General features: G+C 41.9%; 1 protein-coding gene across 1 annotated transcript in view; it reads right to left on the bottom strand.

The window, feature by feature from the left end:
• ANTXRL (ANTXR like) overlaps nucleotides 1-23,343 on the bottom strand; it is a 125,780-nt gene that overhangs the window by 94,690 nt on the left and 7,747 nt on the right. The window contains exons 2-3 of the mRNA XM_033943828.1: nucleotides 4,656-4,727; nucleotides 1,668-1,739 (exon numbers count right to left, since the gene is read on the bottom strand). Of these exons, the coding sequence (XP_033799719.1) occupies nucleotides 1,668-1,739; nucleotides 4,656-4,727 (144 nt within the window). The remainder of the gene's footprint in view (nucleotides 1-1,667; nucleotides 1,740-4,655; nucleotides 4,728-23,343) is intronic.

The following is a 23,343-nucleotide window of genomic DNA, read 5'->3' as shown; positions in this document are numbered from 1 at the left end:
CTAATAATCAAAACCTACTTTCCATACCGTCAATACGCAAACTGTTTTACGATACTACTCATAGTAACATAGTAGATGACGGCAGATAAAGACCCGAATGGTCCATCCAGTCTGCCCAACCTGATTCAATTTAAATTTTTTTTTTTTTTCTTCTTAGCTATTTCTGGGCGAGAATCCAAAGCTTTACCCGGTACTGTGCTTGAGTTCCAACTGCCAAAATCTCTGTTAAGACTTACTCCAGCCCTATTTTTTCAGTTACCGCCCCCTCTCTGTGGAATGCCCTCCCATTAGATCTTCGATTAGAGAATTCTCTTGAAAAATTTAAAGCTAAACTTAAAACTTTTCTCTTTAAAGATGCCGTTACTCTTTAGTACCAGTTTCCGCTTCTCAAACCTTTAATCTCTGTGAAGCCTTGAAACATCAAATGCTTCTTCTGAAGCGATCCCCGTCCTAATGTTTTGCCACTCCCCATTTACCTTCCATTTTTTTTAAATTAATTTTACTTTGATGTATTTTAAACAACCTTTTCCTCCCCAACTTCCCTTTTGTTCCAGGTACGTTAATGTGAATTCGTCTAGTATTTTTAATATTTGATAAAATATTGCTTTTATTTACCTATTTTAATTGTTTTCTACAATCTATCTATATTGTACACCTTTTAGACACTTGTTTTGATAGTTGGTATATCAAAAATAAAGAAACTTAATACAAGAAGACAATTATGTGTTTAATTGGGAGGAGGGGGAGAAAATGATTGTTTTATGTATAAATTGTGTATTTAATAGTGTGTTTTATGAAATATTTATGTTCAAGTAATTGTATTGCACTGTCAAAGTTTTAAAATCAATAAAGATTTATTAAAAAAAAAATAAAGAAACTTGAAAAAACTTGAAATACATTGTGTACCTGAATGTAACTTACCCTTGAGCTATTACCGAAGAAGGTATAAGCAAAATCCAAATAGATAAACAAATATTGCACCCCAGAGCAGTATTAAAGATTCTGACCACAAACTAGAGCAGAGCAAGAGCTTAGAGCTCCGGATGTCCAGAGTTTCCTAGAATAAGTCCCACCACTGCTCCTTGTGATTTTGGGTAAGTCAGGTATAGAACTGGGTTCTGAGCTCTATCAAGAGGGAGATACCTGAATGCAGCTCATCTTGAGCTACTAGTGAAATAGGAATGAGTGAAATTCAAATAAATGAGCACCTTGCAGAGCTAAACATTTTGCACCCCACAGCAGTGCAAAATATTTTGCACATATTATGCGTTTTACACTGGTACTCCATGCTTTCCCCCGAGGACACTGAATGGACACTTCCGGAATCTCATGGACGCTATGTACTTTTCCTATAGGGGTAGGTCATGATAGTGTGAGTTCATATGGGCTATTTTAAGCTTCATGGACACCCTTGGGTATAGTTATTTACATGTTTTACATTCCAACATTTTGAGACAATTTTATGATACACTTCTATATTCAGTCCTGTATACATAAAGTATTTCACCGGCTTTAAATATTTTAGCAAAAGCGTCTAAATTAAGGCTTCTATGGCTTTTCTATTCGGTGCTGCATGTTTTGATAGTCATACTTCAATTTTCAAGAAGGAAAGAGAAATTTGACAAAAAAGGCAACCCCCCTCCCCTTCCCCCCTTTCAAATTCCTACCTGTCCTCAGTCAGCTTCATAATGGTAGTTGCTCGGGATGAGAACACTATGAAAGACATGCGGAGCATTGGGCTAAACCAGGAGCAGCGAGAGAAAAGGGAAGGCAATGTCAAAAACAGATCGGTGAGAGGAAAAATAACATCTTTAAGAAAGTAATAAATTGGAACCAACAAAATGCTCTTCTTTCAAATTGAGCAAATGAGTGCTGATGTGAAAGGCCAAGCTGTGCCCTTCCCCCCCCCACACCTGAATTACACTTTTCATTACTCAGGATTCTTAAATGCCGATAGGCAAATACACTGATCAGATTGCACATTTAGGTCAGCTTAATGGATAAATCAGCAAGTATTACACATTGTTACGCCAAAGGTCCCCTGCTCAATCCCTGAGTCATGTTCTGCTTCCTGGTTCAGAGGGGGGTTATTCCTTAAGAGTAACGCCTAATCTCTGAATTCAGGGTCCAAGACTGCAGGATTCATGAAGCAGCATAGGCAGAGGGAAGGGGTGGGTTGCCGGGGCTATGGCCTTATTAATATTTTGCCCCACACAGGATGAGCAACTAAAGAGACTGATGTGGGGGGTGGAGGCTGGTTAAAACCCACCTAAACACAATGGTATTCCATTGTCCCCGGGAAGAAGCTTACATTTATGACTCTGGTTCAGGACCATTACAATGACCGGACTAGGAATTTGAGAGAGGAAGGGCTTAGAGGTAGAAGGTTTCAAAAAGGGGGAAAAGAAGTTGTTGTGAAAGAAGGCTGACGGCATCTGGTTCTAAATGAGCTGGATGTATAATGGAGAAAGAAGAAATTGACAGCTTAAACCAGAGGTGCCCACATTTTTTTGGCTTGCGAGCTACACTTCTCCCTCGCTATTAGCGGGGGTTTGGTGCAGAGCCGGACCGCTAAGTGTGAAAAATTGTGAATAACTTCTCGGCCGGCTCTGACCCACCCCCGCCTCCCTCCTGCGTCCCCGGAATCTTACCTGTTGGTCTAGCAGTGAAGCGGGGTAGGAATGATCTTCCTATGCTCCTGCCCTGTGCAGAGCCGTCATCAGAATGGCTGCCGTGAGCTCCCTTTGTAGTCTCAAGACTAGAACGGGAACTCATGGCAGCCATTCCGATGATGGCTCTGCACGGGGCAGGAGCAAAGGAAGATCGCTCCTGCCCCACTTCACCGCTAGACCACCAGGTAAGGTTCCGGGGAGGCTTGGACGGCTTAAAAATAGCCAAAAAATGAAAATAGTTTTTTGTTAAAAAATCGCAAATAACCGAATCCACGGATACTGAAACCGCGGATTCGGAGGGAGAAGTGTACTTTTAAAATGATCAAGTCAAAATGATCTACCAACAATAATATTATAAAAAACACAAAGCACACTGTACGCAGAGAAAATGTTAATTATCATTTATATTTGGGTTTTTTTCACAGAGATCAAGACAGATGACTTTAAAATATACAATGCCACCTCAGTAACAACTATACAAAAATAAACAAATATACCCCCTCCCTTTTTACTAAATAGTGATAGCGGTTTTTAGCACAGGGAGCTGCGCTGAATGCCTCGCGCTGCTCTCGACACTCATAAGCTCCCTGCGCTATAATCCACTACTGCAGTTTAGTAAAAGGGGGCCATAGTGCAAAATATAGACAGAAGATATAAATTCTCAAAACGGACACATTTTGATCACTAAATTGAAAATAAAATTATTTTTCCTACGTTTGTTGTCTGGTGATTTCATGAGTCTCTGGTTGCACTTTCTTCTTCTGACTGTCCAACTTTTTCTTCCTCTCTCCCTCCCCTTTCTTTCTCTCTCCCTGCCCTTTCTTTCTTTCTCTCTGTCTTTCTTTCCGTCTTTCTTTCCATCTCCCTGTCCCCCCTTTCTTTCTTTCTATCTCCCTGTCTGTCTTTCTGTCTCTATTTTTCTGTCTCCTTGTCTTTCTTTCTGTGTGTCCTTTCTTTCTCCTCAAGCTGCCACCGCCGCCGTCGTCTGGGAACAGGCCCCCAAACTGCCGTTGCCGCCGAGTTCTCTCTGCTTCCCGACGCTGTAACAGGCCAGCAGCCTTCCTCCGGATGTCAATTCTGATGTCGGAGAGGAAGTTACGGGCAGCCAGGCAGCAATTGGCTGGCCCAGAACTTCCTCTCCGACGTCAGAATTGATGTCGGGAGGAGGGGGAATGCTGGTGTGCCTGGCACTTCTACAGTCTGGCCTGTTACAGCGTCAGGGAACGGGGAGAACGCAAAGCAACACGAGTCTTTCGAAAAGCCCGGAATTGGCTCCGCGATTGCCTCACGTTGCCTTTGTGATCGACCTTTTGGGTACCCCTGGCTAAAACAAACAAACACACCTTAAATTGTGTATTTTGTAGAAAGGAAACACATCTTCTGTGAAATTAAGGTATATGCAGATAACCCATGCAACACAAGAGGATAGGTGTTGAACAATTTCATCTGAATTCTCTCTCCCCCCACACACACACATAGAGGACTGGTGTTCAGATTGAGTGACTGCAAATGGCTCCACTTTTCAGCCCCTGACTTATGCAAATGAGGCCCTGCAATGTGTTTCTGCTTATGACTCCATAGCCCTCTGCAGACTGTCACTGCACACACACGCACACACACACATACACTATTAACTGTATATTATGTATATTTAACATACTATTAACTGTATATTATTATGTTTAACCTGTAACCCATTCTGAGCTTTTTAGAGAAAATGGGATAGAAAACTAATTAAATAAATAAATACATTCACAAAACATACTCACGTGCAGATACACACACACACACGAGCATGCACACACACAAACTTGCAGAATGAGAAACAATTCAACAGGCTAAATATCTTCAGGATTCTCCTGATAATTTCTGCAGAAGAGAAGTCAAGAAGCAGAGATGGCCGCTATCCGGGACCTTGGGACAGGCTGTGGCAGCATTTCTTTACTCACTTTGGAAAACACAGCTCACAATCCATGAACATACCTGATAAACTTCTCAGCAAGACTTTCCACAAAGGAGTAAATCTCAGTCCAATGGTTCCTTACGCTTCCAGACCTGGACATGAATCAAATAGGCCAATATTAAAGAACAGAAGAAGAAGTAACACAGATTATGGAAGTTAAGTACACAGAGTTCAGAGGCAACAAAAAGAAAACACTGATAATGGAATATAGCAGGGGTAGGGAATTCCGGTCCTTGAGAGCCATATTCCAGTCGGGTTTTCAGGATTTCCCCAATGAATATGCATGAGATCTATTTGCATGCACTGCTTTCAATGCATATTCATTGGGGAAATCCTGAAAACCCGACTAGAATACGGCTCTCGAGAACCGGAGTTCCCTACCCCTGGAATATAGGCTAATTTTCTATTTTCTTGTTGAACTACAGCTGTGGTGAGTCAGCACTGAGGGGGTCATTATTGGAGAAGAGCATTTTGCTGACCTCTGTCGATATTATTCAAGGATATTCAAGGCCAGGCCATATCTGATTTTTGCAGAGCCAGTTAACACATAGCCACTTTAAGTTGATATTTAAAACTTAACTGGCTATGGGTTGTCAAATATAGATAGGGCTGCGTTTAATATGGTCCCATTTATGTGGTTATATTTGTTGGTTAAGTGCTGAATATTGGCACTTAACCAACCATGTGCTGACTCTGTCCCCAGAATGCCCCCCAAATAGCTGGTTTCCACTTAGGCCCTAACTATTAATTTTCAGTGACGATAACCTGTTAAGTGCCATTGAAATTAGCAGATAGTCCTGAACAAGCGATTTAACCGGTCAGCAGCTATTTCTGGCTGGTCCAATTATCTTGGATATCGACCTCTGAATTTCTGAATGCACACACGTGGGGAATTATAGAATGAAACATACAGAATGTGTTTGCTTAAAATGTATTGTATTCTGCTTTTTTGTTCATGCAAACTTTGATTGGTAGAGAATATCAAGAGGATGTAAAATTTAAAAGACATCATCAACATCTCTTCTCATATCAGGCAGCATTATGGGGTAAAGATCTGAAACAATTACTCATGCTTGCGAATACCTATGGGGAATTCAGGAAACGCCTAAAAACACCTAAAGTACGTAGGCAGCTGCACTGCAAAATCTTTCCCCACAACTGATTGCCAAACTTTAACTCTGTTAATATTACTCAATCTGTAACATTTTATTTTATTTTTTTAAATCATTATAAACCGCATAGAACTTCACGATCCTGCAGTAAATAAACTGTTATTATTATTATTATTATTTGGTGCTAGGGATCATAGAGGAGCAGCTGAGCTTACTGGTTTTACATAATAAAAATATCAGATGGCTGCTTCAAATAAGAGTTCATGCAACTGGGTTGAACTAAAATGTGTAGGGTGGAACCCTGAAAATGTTCACATTCAGTGCACCTATTGACAATTTGTGCAATGAACATAAAGAAGGGTAAATGGATTGAGATGGCAGCCTCCGCTTCCAAGCTGACTGCTTTAGCAGTGACACGCAGGCTGTTCCATTTCAAAATCTATCTGTCACATCTTCTCAGTTCCACGGTTGCATCTCAAAGGATAGACTATTATTACTTTGTTATATTGCTGCACCACTGTAGAATCATGCTGGCTGAATGCACTGTTTCACACTACTGTCGCGAGAATATTTATTTATTTATAAAATTTTATATACTCTCTTCTTGGACATGCCAATCAAAATGAAGTACTATTACTGAAGCAAATAAAAACATGTCCCCCAAAATATAGCATTATTATAACTAAAACAAAACAGTTTACACCTAAAGCAATTTCCTTAGGAAACAAGTAGCATTTATGGGCCTTTCCAAATCCAAAGATTTACAACCCGTTTTTCAAATCCTCTGATAGCCTATTCCGTCATTCTGTAGCTACCAACCTGAATGTCTTCTTTCTAGTGACCATTGCTCAGAATGAGATTAGAACACAGGGACATTCCCAATCTCTCACACAAAAACCTACATATACACACTAAATACAGTACCTCCTCAGTCATCACACCCCTGTTATTCCCATTACTGAAGCTCATGCAAAACGCTCTGAATTGACTCCCCAGTCATTAGTAGCGGTATAGAAGCTTCCAAGAAACATAAACTACTAATACCCTCTCTCCTTGCCTCTTCGGGTTGAAGAAGTTTGACCATGTTACACCTTCCTACCGACTTCTGCATTGGCTGCCGATGGAGGCACATGTGAAGTTCAAGTTTGGTTGTTTCTGTTTTAAGGTACTATTCGGTTTAGCCCCTAAATACATAACTGACCTTTTCTCTTTCTCAGCCAACAGACATAAGAGAAGCTCACACTTGAATTTTGTTTCCCCTCCAGTTAGAGCATGTAAATTTAAAAGACATCATCAATATCTCCTCTCACATCAGGCAGCATTATGGGATAAAGATCTAGAACAATTGATTACGTCTACTACTTATGGGGAATTTAGGAAACGCCTAAAAACATATCTGTTCCTAAAGTACTTAGGCAACTAACCTGCACAATCTCATTCCACAATAACTGATCCCTAGAGCTATTAATCACTAGCTTTTAACTTTGTTAAATCCACTCAATTTGTAGCATCTTTCAATCAATGTTAACCGACAGAACATTGTTAAATCCACTCAATCTCTAACATCTTTTAATTATTGTAAACCACATAGAACTTCACGGTCCTGCAGTATATAAACTGTTATATTATTATTATTATAGACAAGGAGAAAGATACAATATTAATGGGGAGAGATGGACAGAGACACATAGGCCCAAATTCTCCAAACAGTGTCACGAAGTTAGGCGGTGGTAGGTGTCCTACCGCTGTCTAACGAACCGATTGGAATGCAAATACAGGCGCCGTTCTTAGGTACCTCACGCCTACGGAGGCGCATAGAGATACCTATAGATGCCTAAGACAGGCATGGGCGTGGTTTGCGCCAGAAGTGGCCTATGGTGTCTGTAGGCATCCCTATGCACCTCTGTAGGTGTGAGACCAGTACCTTAAATGTAGGCCTTTAAAATGCTGGCCTACATTTAAGGCGCCTACGTTACAAAAAAAGAAAAAAAGACTTGATTCTGGATGCGGCACCAACTTCCAAAATCAGGCCCTTACTGTATACCTACATGTAGTATACTATCCTACCTATACTGCTTTGCTTTAGACATGATTTTATTAGCACAATGCTTTCATGATCATCGATACCATCTTCACTGAGAAAAACCATGTCCTCTTTTCAATCAACGTGACTCAATTTGAGAGGCACATTTCTAGAACTCTGTAACAAAATCATTGTCTTATATGAATACAACGGCCAAGCCTAGGACTGAGAGCCCCCATTCTGTGATAGACCCTGAATCAATCAATGTCACTGACAGAATTGCAGCATTGTATGTGGCTCTTTAGCTACTAAGCTGCCTCACACAGTCGGTCTTTGTACCAAAAGCATGTGCCAGATCAATCACTGGAATAGGGCATTTTATACCCCACTACACAGCACCCCAGGGACATGTTTCAGAAACAGTTGAAAGCTACTGACTGAGAGAAGGGCTAATTGTAATTAGGAAATTAATCAAACTTATCATATGAGAACAACGAGTTTGTCAGGATCATGATATTAACCATGCAAGCACAATATTAAGTCGACCGACCTCAGTACAAAATAACATTATTCAACAGTAGCAGCCACTTTTGTGTCTAGCTTACAAGATATATAAATGTGAGAAGAATGAAGTGCTCCTGTCTGTGGAATTTAATGGTAACATATTAGAATCACACAAGATTATAAAGTCACAATCTAGGAAATTAAAATACCTAAATGAACAAAGTTCCTAAATGTGCTACTCTTTATTTAGGCCCCTTTTTATCAAAATGCGTTAAGGGTCTTTTATCACCGGCCACTGCAGTAAAAGCTTTGACATCCATGGAATTCCTACGAGCGTCAGAGCTTTTACCGCAGGAGACAGCGATAAAAAACCCTAATGCTAACCTTTATTGCTGAAGGTCACAGAATTTTGTGAGCAATGGAACCCATTACATCTTTCTTGGTGGGGGAGAGTTCAAACTGTCAAGATGGTGATTTTGCCTGTAATTTGCTACCAAATAAGTATGTTGCCAGTTTATTTTCAAGGGTCCTTTTATAAGAAATTAAATAGTATTCTTACTAAATTTATTTGGCTGGGTAAAACTGCCAGAATAGCTTTAGTATCTTTACAAAAACTAATTGTGGAAGGTGGGGTAAATTTTCCAAATTTTTATAGGTACCATCAGGCCTATATACTGCGTCAGTATATAGGCCTGATGGTACCTATAATTGGATCCTTCCTGAGCTCATGGAACATCTCCCTGATTGGCTTTATTTAGAATGGCAACTTATGGCCCCATTAAGATTATGGTCTAACACAGGAGAGTCAAATTCACAAACACGAAACACAAATCACAAAGGAATGGAATGGTCCAAAAGAGACTGGTGAACTCAACTGTTTTTCACAAACATCCTTTATTTCTTCAATAAAATATTTCAACAACTCATTTCAACTACTTGACATGTACATGTTTCGGCCAGAGCGGCCTGCCTCAGGAGTCTTGCCAATCTTGTGTTGGAATGGAAACATCCATACAACAAAGTTCATTCAAGCTTTCACCAATGATTGATGGCGCGGAGCACAAAACCATGAACACCGTCACTGACAACCGCATGATTAACAGTATTATATTCTTACCCAAATTGTACATAAATAACAAGAGAAAGTAGCACTGAGATATTTCTAAAAGGACACGCATGATATACTTACTAACATAGGATAAAGGCATCCAAACACTGGTCTACACTGTGGGCATTATACCAGCCTGATGCACAATCTGGAATAAAAAAGCACAAAGCCACTGGAGGTCAGAGCAGAGCCAGCAGGGGCAGAAGCAACTGGGGATCGCTCTTGCCCTGGCTTTACCCCTAGACCAGCAGGGACTGTAAGATAGACCCATGAGGGGAATCTACAGGTGAGCAGGGGTGAAAGGCAACTCATTTTCGGAGGGGGGAGGAAGGCAAACAGGACGAAGCACAAATTTGCAGCTGCCGAAACTGAAATCATAGCCATAGTCTTGGCTGAAACCGAAACCATGCAGAAAATGGATTTGGGATTAGTTTTGACACCGTAACCAAAACTGAAACCGAAATTTGATTGGCCTCTAATATCTTTCTTCTTCAGTGAGTCTCATTTATTCACACTTTTAGAGGGCTGGAGGAACATAATTCTGATACTTTAATAATTCTGATACACACAGTTTTGTTGCATCAGGGAAGGAGATAATGGGTTTTTTTTAACTTGCAGTGTCAAATTAGGAAATTTCACCGAGTTATACAGTATTTTTGTGCAAGTAAATTACATTTCTGCCATTGCTGTGAAGAAAATGCAAAGAAATGCTTCTGCTGAACCTTACTTGTTTCTTCTCAGTTTTCTGTCTTGCACAATGGTGAAGACATATACGTTCACCAAAATGCAACATATGATGGCAGACAACTTAACTTAGGTGCCAGAGGTGCTTTATGACACCTAATGCCACTGTAGGCGTGACTAACGTCAGAAGTGATGTTAGGTGCCGTAAAACGCCTCCATAGGTACAATTCATGTCAAAGTAGGAGCCATAAATGCAGATCTTGAAAATCCCTACATTTCCGGCGTTTACCTTTCCCAAAGGTGCAATTCAAAAAAAGCCACTACCACGTGATTGACATGCGATCGGTGGCCACTTTTAAGGCGGGCCTAAAATTCTAAAACCTACCTTATAGCTGTGGCTCCTCTGTGTATATTCCATTTTGAAAAAAATAAAAGATGTTTCTACTCATGCCTCTATCAAATCTTTCATCTTTGGTGTGAAGATGTATTTTCTAAGTTTACTCTTTAGTCTATCCTCTTTGAGATTTATACCAGGACCTCCTGTTCTAGAACTTTGCACAGAAAAATGTTTGCTTTGTGTGCTTTATTTAAAACATTGTGGCATTTGAATATTTCAGTTCAAGGATAAAATATTAGGGCAAGTATTTGATTCTTTGGCCTAGGTGAGAGATTGAAAAGGGGTACCTATCAAATTATGACACATGCAGACGGACTAGAAGAAATGGAAACAATCTTGATTGAACATTTCTAGCGTAAAATGAGAACTCTAGATCTGATGATCACTTAAAAGCAGGATTGATTGATTTATTATTTAGAGAAAAGAGCTTGTATGCACGGTCAAAAGAGAGACCAGTTAAGGAATCAAATCTGGAACGTTTTTCTTGTAGTATGAGAATTGAGGGGGGAAAACTCAATCCGATGTAGTAAATCCAAGTTACAATACTTGTATGTTTGCTGATTGTTTTGTAATGATAAGATTGTAGCCAATGGGGATTCTTACTCCCATATAATGAAAGAGATCAGGAAGATAGGACAAATAGTTGAAAAAAGTTTTATTTATCATGTAAAGAAGAAATACAAAGACAGTGTTGTGGGTGGCAAAGAGAGATTGTTCCCTGGATCCATGCCCTGGATGGCTTTTGAAATATTTGCCAGAAGGGTGGTGGAATGGTTTATATTTAATCATCAAAGCTTCATTAAGAAAGGGATAAATGCCAGAAGCAACTGAATGTGCAGTAATTAAACCAATTTTAAAATAGATCGGGGTGATTGTATGGACTTAGGGAATTATAGGTCCATTGTCAATCTCCCAGGGTTGGCTAATATAATAGCTTAGTAAAATTCCAAGTACATAATCTTTTGGAAACTGAAAATAAATTGGATGAGGCATAGTCTGGCTTTCATCCAGGACTTAGTAGGAAGACTGTTCTGTGCAGTGTTGGATGATCTTAATGAGTGATTGGATTGTTGGGGATAATTTGTTTTGATTTATTGACTTAATATTCTGTTCTTTGCAAAGCACCATAGCTGATTACAATGAAAAAAATATTTCCAATATAAACACCCAAATGTAATATAAAGAATCATAAAATCCAGATCAATAAAATGGCCATGTTACTGCCCATAGCTATCATCCAACATAATGACCTTAGGCAATTTCCCAAATTCTAGGTTTATTGCAAACATAAGGACATGATTAGCTAAAAATGTTTCAAGAGTAGAAGTCTTTGAACTTTTTGCAGTCTCTAAGAAGGTTAATCATTAAAATTTGTTGAAAAGACTACAGAACTTGAGGAAGGGTGTTTTGGGTTATGGGAAATCGAGTGGTGGAAAGGGAAAAAGAAGCTTCAGTGTCATTTTCTCTTTTCTAAGAGCTCCTTCAAGGTTCTTTTCTAAATCCCGGTATTATTGAACATCTTCCTACAACCATTATAGACCACAGTTAGATCTTTGGATTTCCACATTTATATTTATGCTGACAAAAGATGACTTGAGCTCCAACGCTGTCACGCCTTCTCCAATCTTCCCAACAAGCGACCTTGTTTCACCAATGTTTGGCCCCTCAGGGGAACAAACAATACAGCTTTGAAAAGTGCAACCACACTGAGACCAGACCCCTTTTTCTTAAAAAGAGGGAGAAAAGTTAGCTAAGTCCTTGAATGTGACTTCCAAGTGACTTTGCCCTTTTTTAAACCTGAGCTGTTCTGTGAGGGAGTTTTATTTTGCCAGTGAAAGTATCAAAAGAAGTTTTGATTTGTACCTTTTGGTTCTATACTGCTACATTAGTCTAAGTGGGTTTTTTCCCTCTTTTGGGGTGAATGCTGGGTTCGAAGAGGGGGGTACCTTGGTGCCACAATCACACAACATTTTGACTCACTATTTGAACATATTATATGTTATGCGTCCTTGTATAATTTAACTAAAATTCAATGCAAAAAAGTGCAGAGTTATGCATTTGGGAAGCAGAAATCTGAGGGAGCCATATGTGCTAGGAGGCGAGAGGCTGTTATACATGCATGGGGAGAAGGATTCTGGGGTGATAATGTCCGAGGATCTGAAGGCAGCAAAACAGTGTAACAAGGCAGTGGCTGTAGAAAGAAAGATGCTAGGCTGAAGGCATAACCAACAGAAGAAAGGAGGTGTTGATTCCTCTGTACAGGTCATTGATGAGGCCCCACTTGGAGTTCTGTGTTCAGTTTTGGAGGCCATATCTGGCTAAGGATATAAGAAGATTTGAAGCAGTCCAGAGGAAAGCGACAAAACTGGTAGGGGGTTTGTGCCAAAAGATGTATGAGAAGAGACTGGAAGATTTGAATATGTATACTTTTGAGTAGAGGAAGGACAGGGGAGATATGATACAGATGATTAAATACTTGAAAGGTATTAATATAGAAGCAAATCTTTTCAAGAGAAGGGTGACTGGTAAAACTAGAGAGCATAAATTGAAGTTGTCGGGTGGTAGATTTGGGAGTAATATTAGGAAATTATTTTTCATGGAGAGGGCGGTTGATGCCTAGAATGCCCTCCCAAGGGAGGTGGTAGAGAGGAAAATGGTGACAGAATTCTAAAAAGTGTGGAATGAAAACAGAGGATCTCTAATTAGAAAATGAATGGTATAAATTAAATAAGACTGGTACTGGGAAGTCTTGCTTAATCTGTGTCCCTTAGATGGCAATTTGGTTTAGGGTGGGCTTGGAACAGCTTTGACAGAAACTCCAGCAATCTGGAACATGGGGACGGTGCTAAGCAGACTTTAATGGTCTGTGTCCTGCAAATGACAAGATGGTTTGAAAAGACTGAAGTGAGCTCTGACGGCAATTCCAGTAGTTGGCCGCTCCCTCCTGCACCGGGCTCAGATGCCCTGTGGGAGGGGCCTTAGGCATTCTGATCCATTCCTGTGGCATAAGGCTTTTTTTCAGGTAAACTGATATAATCTGTGCCACAGGAGAACTCTGGACAAATTCTGTATTGCACAGTTGTGTGGAATTCACCCCAGAAATAAACTGAGCTCTACAGGAGGCAGGAGATATCTTCTTAGACAGATGAAGCATCTCATGAATGATGCATATAATTTCCGTTCAAATCCCACTGCTGCTTCTTTTGATCTTGGACAAGTCACTTAACCCTCTATTGCCTCAGGTACAAAATTAGATTGTGAGCTACTACTGAAAAAGGTACGAGCTAAATCCAAACAATACACCAATTTATTGTTATTATCACAGCTGTTTTCATTATGCAAGCCTGAAAAAAATTGGGTTCAGCATTGCAATTTTTACTAGTACATGAACTGTGTGCCTTTTGAAAAAAAATTGATGACATTTTTATATATAGCTACCATTATATGCAATGAGAAAAATGCTCATACTAAACTTGTTACCACATGCTACAGAAGTAGTACAGGAATCTAAGGCCTTGTTTTACTAAGCCACGGTAAAGGTTTCTACCTTGGCCCAGAGTGCTAAATGCTCCAACACTGCTTCAATGCTCACAGGAATTCTATGTGCGTTGGAGCAGTGTCAGAGCATTTAGCGCTCTGGGCCGCGGTAGAAACCTCTACCATGGCTTAGTAAAAGGGAGGGGTGGGGGTAAATGGAAGAATGATTCTGTTATGTACATGAAAATACAACTGAATGGTCTCTTTTTAGCATATTGTTCTACTAGTTTTCATTTGCAGTGTTTTAGTGCATGTTCAGTATCTCAGATTGACAGAAGCATTAGTTATGACAATTGTTGAATTATGGAAGTGGAGGAATGCTGTTTCCAGTGCTGCCTTCTGATGGGAAGGAACAAATCTAGAAGATCGTTCTTATTAAAAATATGGTCTAAGCCCAGCAGAGTTAAAATTTCCTCTGTAGAGAAACTTCCTATAAGCACAAAGAAATAAAATGAACCAAAACTTGTAGTAATGAAGCAAGGCTAAAAAGAATTTGGTCCTAGAGAGGGGTTTGGAGGATTTAGAAGCAGTCCTCTTCACTTGAAGAAGTGCTTATGGCTTTACTCCTGGTGCCAGAAATTGCAGCTCAGATCATTCCTATATTTGCAACTGAAGGTAAGTGTTATGCAGTGGTTCCAATGGGTAGACAGAAAGAGGAACACTTCATTGATGGAACTTTTGAATGCCAGCCTAAATAAGTGCTCTTGTAAGAAAAACATAGCTTTGACGTATTTATTTAAAAAATTTATATTCCGCTTTAAACCAAAGCGGCTTATAATTAAAATACACAGCCTTCAACACATACTTATCTTAAAAATTCACATAACAAAAAACAATTGTCATAATGTGGGCATCTAAACGTACTCATCTTAGAAAAAGATAACATCATCATAACTGAAATTAAGTGCAACTAGCAAAGGGATGTTTGTACAAAAAGATAGGTCTTCAAAGTGTAACAAATTTCCACAGAATCTCAGAGTGCCTGTCAAAGAGTTCCATAAGGCAGGTCCAGCAATGGAGAAACAAGATTTTTTTCATTCGCACATATCGTGCTGTATCCCTTATGCTCGTATCAAGGAGCAAATGGTTCTCAGATCTCAATGCTCTTAATGGTCTGTACAATAACAGACACTTAGCCAAATAGTCCGGCAAGGTATCATAGATACCCTGTTGGACAACCTTCAAAATTTTAAATTGAATATGAACGAAAGATTAGGTTCTTACCTCTGCTAATCTTCTTTCTTGTAAATCTCCTCTGTGGTCTGGACTGCAGGGTTTATGTATCCTGGGCAGCCAAGATCTGTAGGAATCTCAATTAAAAAACTTGAGCCCCTCCCACTGAGCCAATCTCCTGAGCATGCTCCCTGAAGTCCAGTTTTGTATTCCTACAGCCAACCTTTAGGAGCTCATCTCTTCTGCTCGTGTTTCTTTTCTTAATATTTAGTATATTAATTTGATATTTTGCACGGGTTTTGCCCTTGTGCTGCAGATACACCCTGCGGGGATATCCGTTTGGTGGGAGATCGCAGATTTTGAGAAAAAGTCTGCATCTGGGAAGTTACTTGCCACTTCAGTAAGTCCCCCGGACAGCCTGCACATCAGTTTGGGGCTCTGGGATCGGGAGCTAGCTCACCCCGGGTTCGTCCGCTAAGGGGTGGAGTGATTGGCTGGCCCGGACCTTCTCTCTGACGTCAGAATTGACATCAGGGGAAGAATTATGGGCCAGTGGGGGCAATTGCTGCATGCACCTGGCCCTTTTGGATTTGCAGCAGCAGCAGGGGGGAGGGGGAGGGAGGGAATTAAATATAGCCGGTGGCGTGATTAAGGATTCTTCTTTGCTCCCGACGCAGCCCTTGGACAGGAGCCCCAGCACATAGTCCTATTATTTTTTTGTGACATTCTGCCATCTAGGTGCATATTGATAATGTCACAATGACATCAAGATTGTTTATCAGACATGTCCACTTGCTCGTAACCACAGCTGTTGTGATTAGGGATTCTCTTATTTTCTTAGCCTTTTGGGAATGAGGTTTAGTATGCTATATATATTTCATGTTGTAAGTAAAAGGGCTGTTGTAGTTCAAACTTCCCTTGAACACCTCCTATTCCAATGTGATTTGTCAATATGTTTCCCAGGCCCTCAGAGGTGCCACCAATAGTTCAATAAACTTTCATAACCATTGGATTTATGCCCCTAATCGTCATCGGGTACCTGGTGTTTTAGAAATATGATTTTTTATATATTTTTTTTCTTCTTCAATAAATAAGTTAAATACTTTAAATAGTGAAAATACTTGAATGGTAAATAGTACTGTGCACTTAGCTTGGGTGGTTAGCCTAGAGGGGCAACTCTGTCCCTCTAGGCCAGGGGTGCCCAATACGTCGATCGCGATCGACAGGTCGCTCGCTCAGGTGACCCCAGTCGATCGCAGAGCGGGTTCCCTTCTTTCCTTCTCTTTTTTCTCCTCCTGACTGGCCTGCCTCTTGAAGAACGCCAGCCAATCAGAGTGCTGGAAGGGCGGGGTGAAGGTCGGTGGCGTACCAAGAGGGGGGCGGTCCATCCCGGGTGCACAGCCGGCCAGATCCGGGTCCTCCTGCCCTTCCTTTCCCCCAATCTGCGCTCGGGGCTCGCGCCTGCCTAGTCTGTGCTGCTGCCCAAATGGTGCTGTTGGTTCTTGCGAGACTCGCGGGAGTTGACTGCACCATTCGAGCGGCGGTGCAGGACCAGGCAGACGCGCTCGGGGCTCGCGTCTGGATTTCACTTCCGGCACAGATGGGGGAGCCTGCCGAGCTGACACCATTCGGGCAGCACGAGACCAGGCAGGCACGCTCGGGGCTCACACCTGCCTATTACTGCCGCTGCAGATGGAGACTTGGGCGGCTGTCCAGCAGGGAAGGCTGCCGATGCAGCGCAGGACCGCCAGGATTGCATCAAGGTACCGGGGGTGAGGAGATGTTTAAAATACCAGGTTAGCCGTCTAGGGAGGGAAGGAGGGATTTTAAAAAGTACAGGGGGTATGATTAAAAAAGGTACTGGGGGTATGTAGGGGGATGGTTTAGGGTACGAGAGGGGTATGGGGCCTGCCTGTCACTAGGTCTGCCTGCCTTCCCTGTGCCCTGTCCCTGCCTAGCGGCAGTGGTTTGGGGGAGGGCAGGGAGACAGAAGGAAAGAAGGGAAACAGAAAAAAAGAAATGGGGCATGAAGAGAGAAAAAAAAGGGAGGCAGGGAGAAAGAAAGGGAAGGGAGAGAGGAAGAAAAAGTTGGGGGAGGGAATGAGGTCTGGAGGAGAGGAATCATACAGGCTGAAAGAAGGGAAGAAAGATTGGATGCACAGTCATAAGAAGAAAGTGCAACCAGAGACTCATGAACACCAGACAACAAGGTAGGAAAAATTATTTTATTTTAAATTTAGTGATCAAAATGTGTCTGAATTTATATCTTCTGTCTATATTTTTCACTATGGCCCCCTTTTACTAAACCGCAATAGCGGTTTTTAGCGCAGGGAGCCTATGAGCGTTGAGAGCAGCGCTGGGCATTCAGTGCAGCTCCCTGCGCTAAAAGCTGCTATTGTGGTTTAGTAAAAACGGGGGGGGGGGGGATATATTTGTCTATTTTTGTATGGTTGTTACTGAGGTGACAGTGCATAAAGTCATCTGCCTTGACTTCTTTGAAAAACCCCCGGAATAGGAATGATAATTAACATTTTCTCAGCGTACAGTGTGCTTTGTGGTTTTTTTTAATTTTATTGTTGGTAGATCATTTTGACTTGGTCATTTTAAAAGTAGCTCACAAGCCCAAAAAGTGTGGGCACCCCTGCTCTAGGCTAACCACCCAAGCTAAGTGCACAGTACTATTTACCATTCAAGTATTTTCATTATTTAAAGTATTTAACTTATTTATTGAAGAAGAAAAAATATATATAAAAAATCATATTTCTAAAACACCAGGTACCCGATGACGATTAGGGGCATAAATCCAATGGTTATGAAAGTTTATTGAACTATTGGTGGCACCTCTGAGGGCCTGGGAAACATATTGACAAATCACATTGGAATAGGAGGTGTTCAAGGGAAGTTTGAACTACAACAGCCCTTTTACTTACAACGTATTATCTACCCTTCTATAGAGACTTTACATTTTGAAGGCTTTAATACAAGAATATATATTTCATGTGCATTGCTTGAGTAATGCATTATTAAACATCTTTTGAACTTAATATCAAACTGGAGTCCTCTATAGCTCAATAAACAAAGCCCCACTCACCTACATGTAGATGCCGCAAGCACACCAAAGTGATGCCTAAGTGATGTCCACCTAACTCAAGCTTATCTAGTGCCCAACTCACGCTCAAAAGCAGACCTGCTTTTGCAAAGAGTCCTCTTTCCTCCAAAAAAACAGAGGATTTAGTAAGCAATATATAGATAGATAGATATATTTTTCATGTGCTTTGATTGAGGAACATAGAGGCCAAAAGAGGTACATGTTTGAAATTTATCCTAGAGAAATGACTGCTTGTAAATCAAGATGATATAAGCTTGGCTTTGGTGTGTGTGATGCAGTGGTTACAGCCTTAGCACCCTGATATTGTTGGTTCAAATCCCCCACTGCTCCTTGTAACCTTGGGCAACCAGAAGAGAAATATGATAAAGGAGCCAAATTTAAATACAGCGGTACCTTGGTTTACGAGCATAATTCGTTCCAGAAGCATGCTCGTAATTCAAAGTACTCGTATATCAAAGCACATGTCCCCATAGGCCACAATGTAAACTGAAACAATTCGTTCCACATCCAAGGTTTACTATGGTGGCCCAGGGGTGGGTACCTGCCTGTGGGTGCTGCAGCCCTTGTAGCTTGGTGGCTTCCTATCCCCGGGGTCCCCGTGCGGCTCTCCTCCCTCTTCGGCCGATGCCTTCTCCGTTCACCAGCGCCTCCCGGCTTCTGATTCAAGCCGTCCGCCATCCTTTTGACGTATGTGCAGGACCTCTGAACTCCCCCTTCAAGCCAGCGCCGCTCCAACAACACGCGTACTATGTACGACGTCCTGCGTGCTTGTATGTGGTGCGCATGTTGTTGGAGCGGCGCCAACTTTAAGGGGGAGTTCATAGGTCCTACACATGCGTCTGGAGGATGGCCGGCTTGAATCAGAAGCCGGGAGGCGCTGGTGAACGGCGGAGGCATCGGCCGAAGGAGGAGAGCCGCACGGGGACCCCGGGGAAAGGAAGCCACCAAGCTACAAGGGCAGCAGCACCCACAGGCAGGTACCCACTCCACCATAGAGCTCGTGTAGCGAATCAACACTCATTTTGCGAGATGAAAGTTTGCTGAGTGTTTTGCTCGTCTTGCAAAACACTCGCAAACCGGGTTACTCACAAACCGAGGTTCCACTGTACTACATAGGATATAAGTGGTATATAAATAAATAAAATATAGTAGTAGTGCCAGCATTTTACTGCATACAATTTTAATGTAAAAAACAACATAAAATCATCATTCTAATGACGTCATAACACTAACACATGATAACGTTATAGACACTATTGGGACATCTATGTAAAGCCTAAAAGGCAATTCTGCAAAGGACATCTAACAATATAGATGTACTTAGATTTGCTCAGCACCACTGAGCGCGATTCTCTATAGTATGTCTATGCATTATAGAATTGCGCCCAATATTCTGCTCCTGGACGTTTAAACGACACCTAATTTTTTAATATCCTTTACAGAATCTGCCCCCAAGTGTGTAATTGCAATGGGGTTATATAGGGACATGGGTAGGCCATGAGCATATCATCAGACATATGTAATTTATTACTTTTAGTTGTGTACACTGCATGCCAACTACATCAGCCAGTGAGTTGCTGGAAGTGGGTGTGCCTACATTTTGGAGAGCCAATACAGCTTTGAGCTACTATTCTAAAGCAGCCCCTTCAATTTCGGTGTCTACATCTTGTTATCACATTATAGACTTGCCCCTCCCTTATAGCCTATTCAGTCTGCCCATTCATACCATCTACTAATCTCAACTACTCATTCCTCTCATGTCTGTCCCATATTTTATTGAATTCGAACACAGTCTTTCTCTCTACTATCACCACCGGGAGGTCTTTTCCAAGCATCTACCACCTCTGCTATGTAGAAATATTTCTTTAGATTACTCCAGAATCTATCCCCTCATTCCACAGCTTCCTTGCAATTGAAAGAAATTCACATTTTGTGCATTTATTAGGTATTTAAATGTATCATATCTCATCTCTCCTCTTGTCTTTCTTCCAAAGTACAATATACCTCGTTCATATTGAGATCTTTGTTTGTCCTCATATGTTTTATGATAAAGACCACTGACCATTTTAGTAGCCACCCACTGGACTGACTCCATCCTGTTTATATCTTTTCGAAGGTGCAAGCTCTAGAATTGTACATTGTACTCTAAATGGGGGTCTCACCAGAGATGTTTCTTTATTACCAGCAACAACAAAAAAGGCAGAAATAGTCACACCAAGGTTCACTAAAGGGGCGATCAGGACCAAAACTGTGCACACCATGCAAACGGCGTACAAACTATCATGGATAATACCAGATTAAAGGATGCTCTCAGTGTGAACAAGCAGCAATAGGAGTCAAGCTCCAACACTTCACGAATTAGGTAGAGGTAATATACCCCCACCCGCACACCATCATTGAGCATCCTGGGTGTGCTGTAAATCAAAGTGAAAATATCCACCAATCTAAACCAATAAATCAAAACAGGTGAGTTAACAGATGAAACCTGAGCGACCCTAAATGAACCCTGCCAGCCAAGACCCCGACAAAAATCAATCAAAATGAAAAATGCAAATCAAAAAGTTAGTAGACTTAACTGAAAGATGAAAAACCACATCACTGAAGCACAACACTGACGCGCGCCAGGACACAGGTTCAACCGCGCTGGTTTCGGGGAGGAGCCCTTCTTCAGGAACCCAGGAACCCGACTGAGCAAAAAGGAGTCGGCTGGAGGGCGGAGCAGCAAATCCCAGTAGGGTCGGCAGCCGCAGCACTCTAAACAGGCTGCTTCGTGGCTTTCTCCTGCCGGTGAGTCCCATCATCAGTGACGCTTCACCGGCAGGAGAAAGCCGCGAATCAGCCTGTTTAGCATGCTGCGGCTGCCGACGCTATTGGAGGGAGATTTGCTGCTCGGTCATCTCGCTGGGAGGGTCGGAAGGGTTCACTTGGGAGGGAGAGATAGGAGGGTCAGCGGGGGTTCGGCTCGGAGGGGGGGAGATGCGGTCTGCTTCGGTGCTCCATGGCCTGGTGTCATTACCTTCTTCGGGCAGCAGCAGCGTTTACAATTCGTTGCAGTTGTCGGCTTCAGGCCTTCCTCTCTGCCGGGTCCTGCCTACTTCCTGTTTTCATGAAGACAGGACCCGACAGAGAGGAAGGCCTGAAGCCAGCAAAAGCAGTGAATTGTGAATGCTGCTGTTGCTCGATGAAGTTCAGGACACCAGGCCTTGGGTGACAGAAGGAGGAAAGGGAGCAGAGGGGGAGAGAATTGGGGAGAGTGTTGCTGTACCCAACTTGATGGAAAAGGAAGATGAGGGAGGGAATGAAAGGAGATGCCACGGCTTGGAGGGAAGAAGAGACGCCAGGGCATGGAGGGAAGGAGAAAGATATGCCAGACCAAGGGAAAAGGAAGGGGGAAAGGAAGGAGGAGATGTCAGAGCATGGAGGGGGAGGGAGAGATGGAAGAAAAGGAAAGAGATGCTGGGAATCAGGGAAGGGATGATGCCAGACCATGGGGTGGGAAGGAAAGAAAGGAGAAGAGAGAGATGCCAGAGCATAGGGGAGAGGGGTGGTAATAGAGAGAGAAAAACGGAGAGGTGACAGAGTTGAAATCAATCATGTACAAAGGAGAGAAGGGGCACGGGATAGATAGTTTATGGAAGGAGCATAGAAAGAGGGAAGATGCCATATGGAAGAGAGTGAGAGAGGGTGGACACTGGATGGAAAGAGCACAGAAGGCAATGAATGGAAGGGGCGAGATAGAGGGTGAATAGTAGATGGAAGCGGTAGAGAGAGGGAAACAGACTCTGAATGGAAGTGTGAAGGAAAGGGGGAGCAGATGCTGGAAGGAAGTGGGGAGAAAGAAAAAAAGGGCACATGCAGGATTGAGGGAAGAGGATAGTTAGTTACTGGAAGGGGTGAGGGAAAGAGGTGGCAAGCTATAGGTAGACATAGTGAAAGAGGGAAATTGAGGACTGAATAGTAAAAAAGAATTTATACAGAGGCAGAAAATAAATTGAGAAGGAAGACCAGGGAAGAACAGGAGGAAGGGAGCAGAGAGAGAGAGATACCAGAGCAGGGGGGAAGGAGAGGAGACAGATACCAGACCTGGGAGGAGGAAAAGAGGAAGGAGACAGATACTAGATCTGAGGGGAAAAAAGGAGAGAGATATGCTAAAATCTGCTGGGAGGGAAGGAGGGAGGAAGGAAAGAAGGAAAGAGGCAGAGAAAGGGGGGTTGTAAGCACATTAGAAAGATTACAGAGAAAAAGGCTTGGACAAAAGTGGAAAGACAGGAGGCAGATGCAGGACTATGGGAGGTTCAAACAGAGGGGGAGAGAGAGGGAGACCTGGAACAAAGGTAGAAAGGAGAACTGACACTGAATCTGGGGAAGGTAGCAGAGGGAAAAGAGAGAGAGACCTGGACCCAAAGGGAATGGGGCTGGATTGTGAAAGAAATGTTGAATGCAAAACAAAGAAAGATTGGATGCACAGTCAGAAGGAAGTGCAACCAGAGGCTCATGAAATCACCAAACAACAAAGGTAGGAAAAATGATTTTATTATCAATTTAGTGATCAAAATGTGTCTGGTTTGAGAATTTATATCTGCTGTCTATATTTTGCACTATTTTTGTTTATTTTTCTATAGTTACTGAGGTGACATTGCATATTTTAAAGTAATCTGCCTTGATATCTTTGAAAAAACCCTGAAACTCGTAAATGATAATTAATATTTTCTCTGCGTAGTGTGCTTTGTGGGTTTTTTATATTTTATGTTTACCATTATGAATTAATAAGATATTGTGTGTACATGAAAATGAATGGAAGAAATTGGGGGCGGGGCTAGGGTGGGGCTGGGGATGGGGCTAAGGCGGGATTGGGGGCCGGACTGAATATTAATAGATGTCCCGTTTTGATGAAAAAAATAAATGGTCACATTATCCTACACCCTTAATTTCAGGGCCTATAGTAAGTTATTTTTTGGTTAATTGTAATAAGATTGATGAAAACAATCAAGTCTTCTTATATGGATGTTAACTGGGGTTTAGTTTGCTGTCTAATAATTCAGGCAGCACATGTTATGAGGA

The sequence above is a fragment of the Geotrypetes seraphini genome, chromosome 4 (assembly GCF_902459505.1).
Source record: "Geotrypetes seraphini chromosome 4, aGeoSer1.1, whole genome shotgun sequence".
Lineage (NCBI taxonomy): Eukaryota > Metazoa > Chordata > Amphibia > Gymnophiona > Dermophiidae > Geotrypetes > Geotrypetes seraphini.
This window is presented reverse-complemented; position numbering and strand designations above follow the sequence as displayed.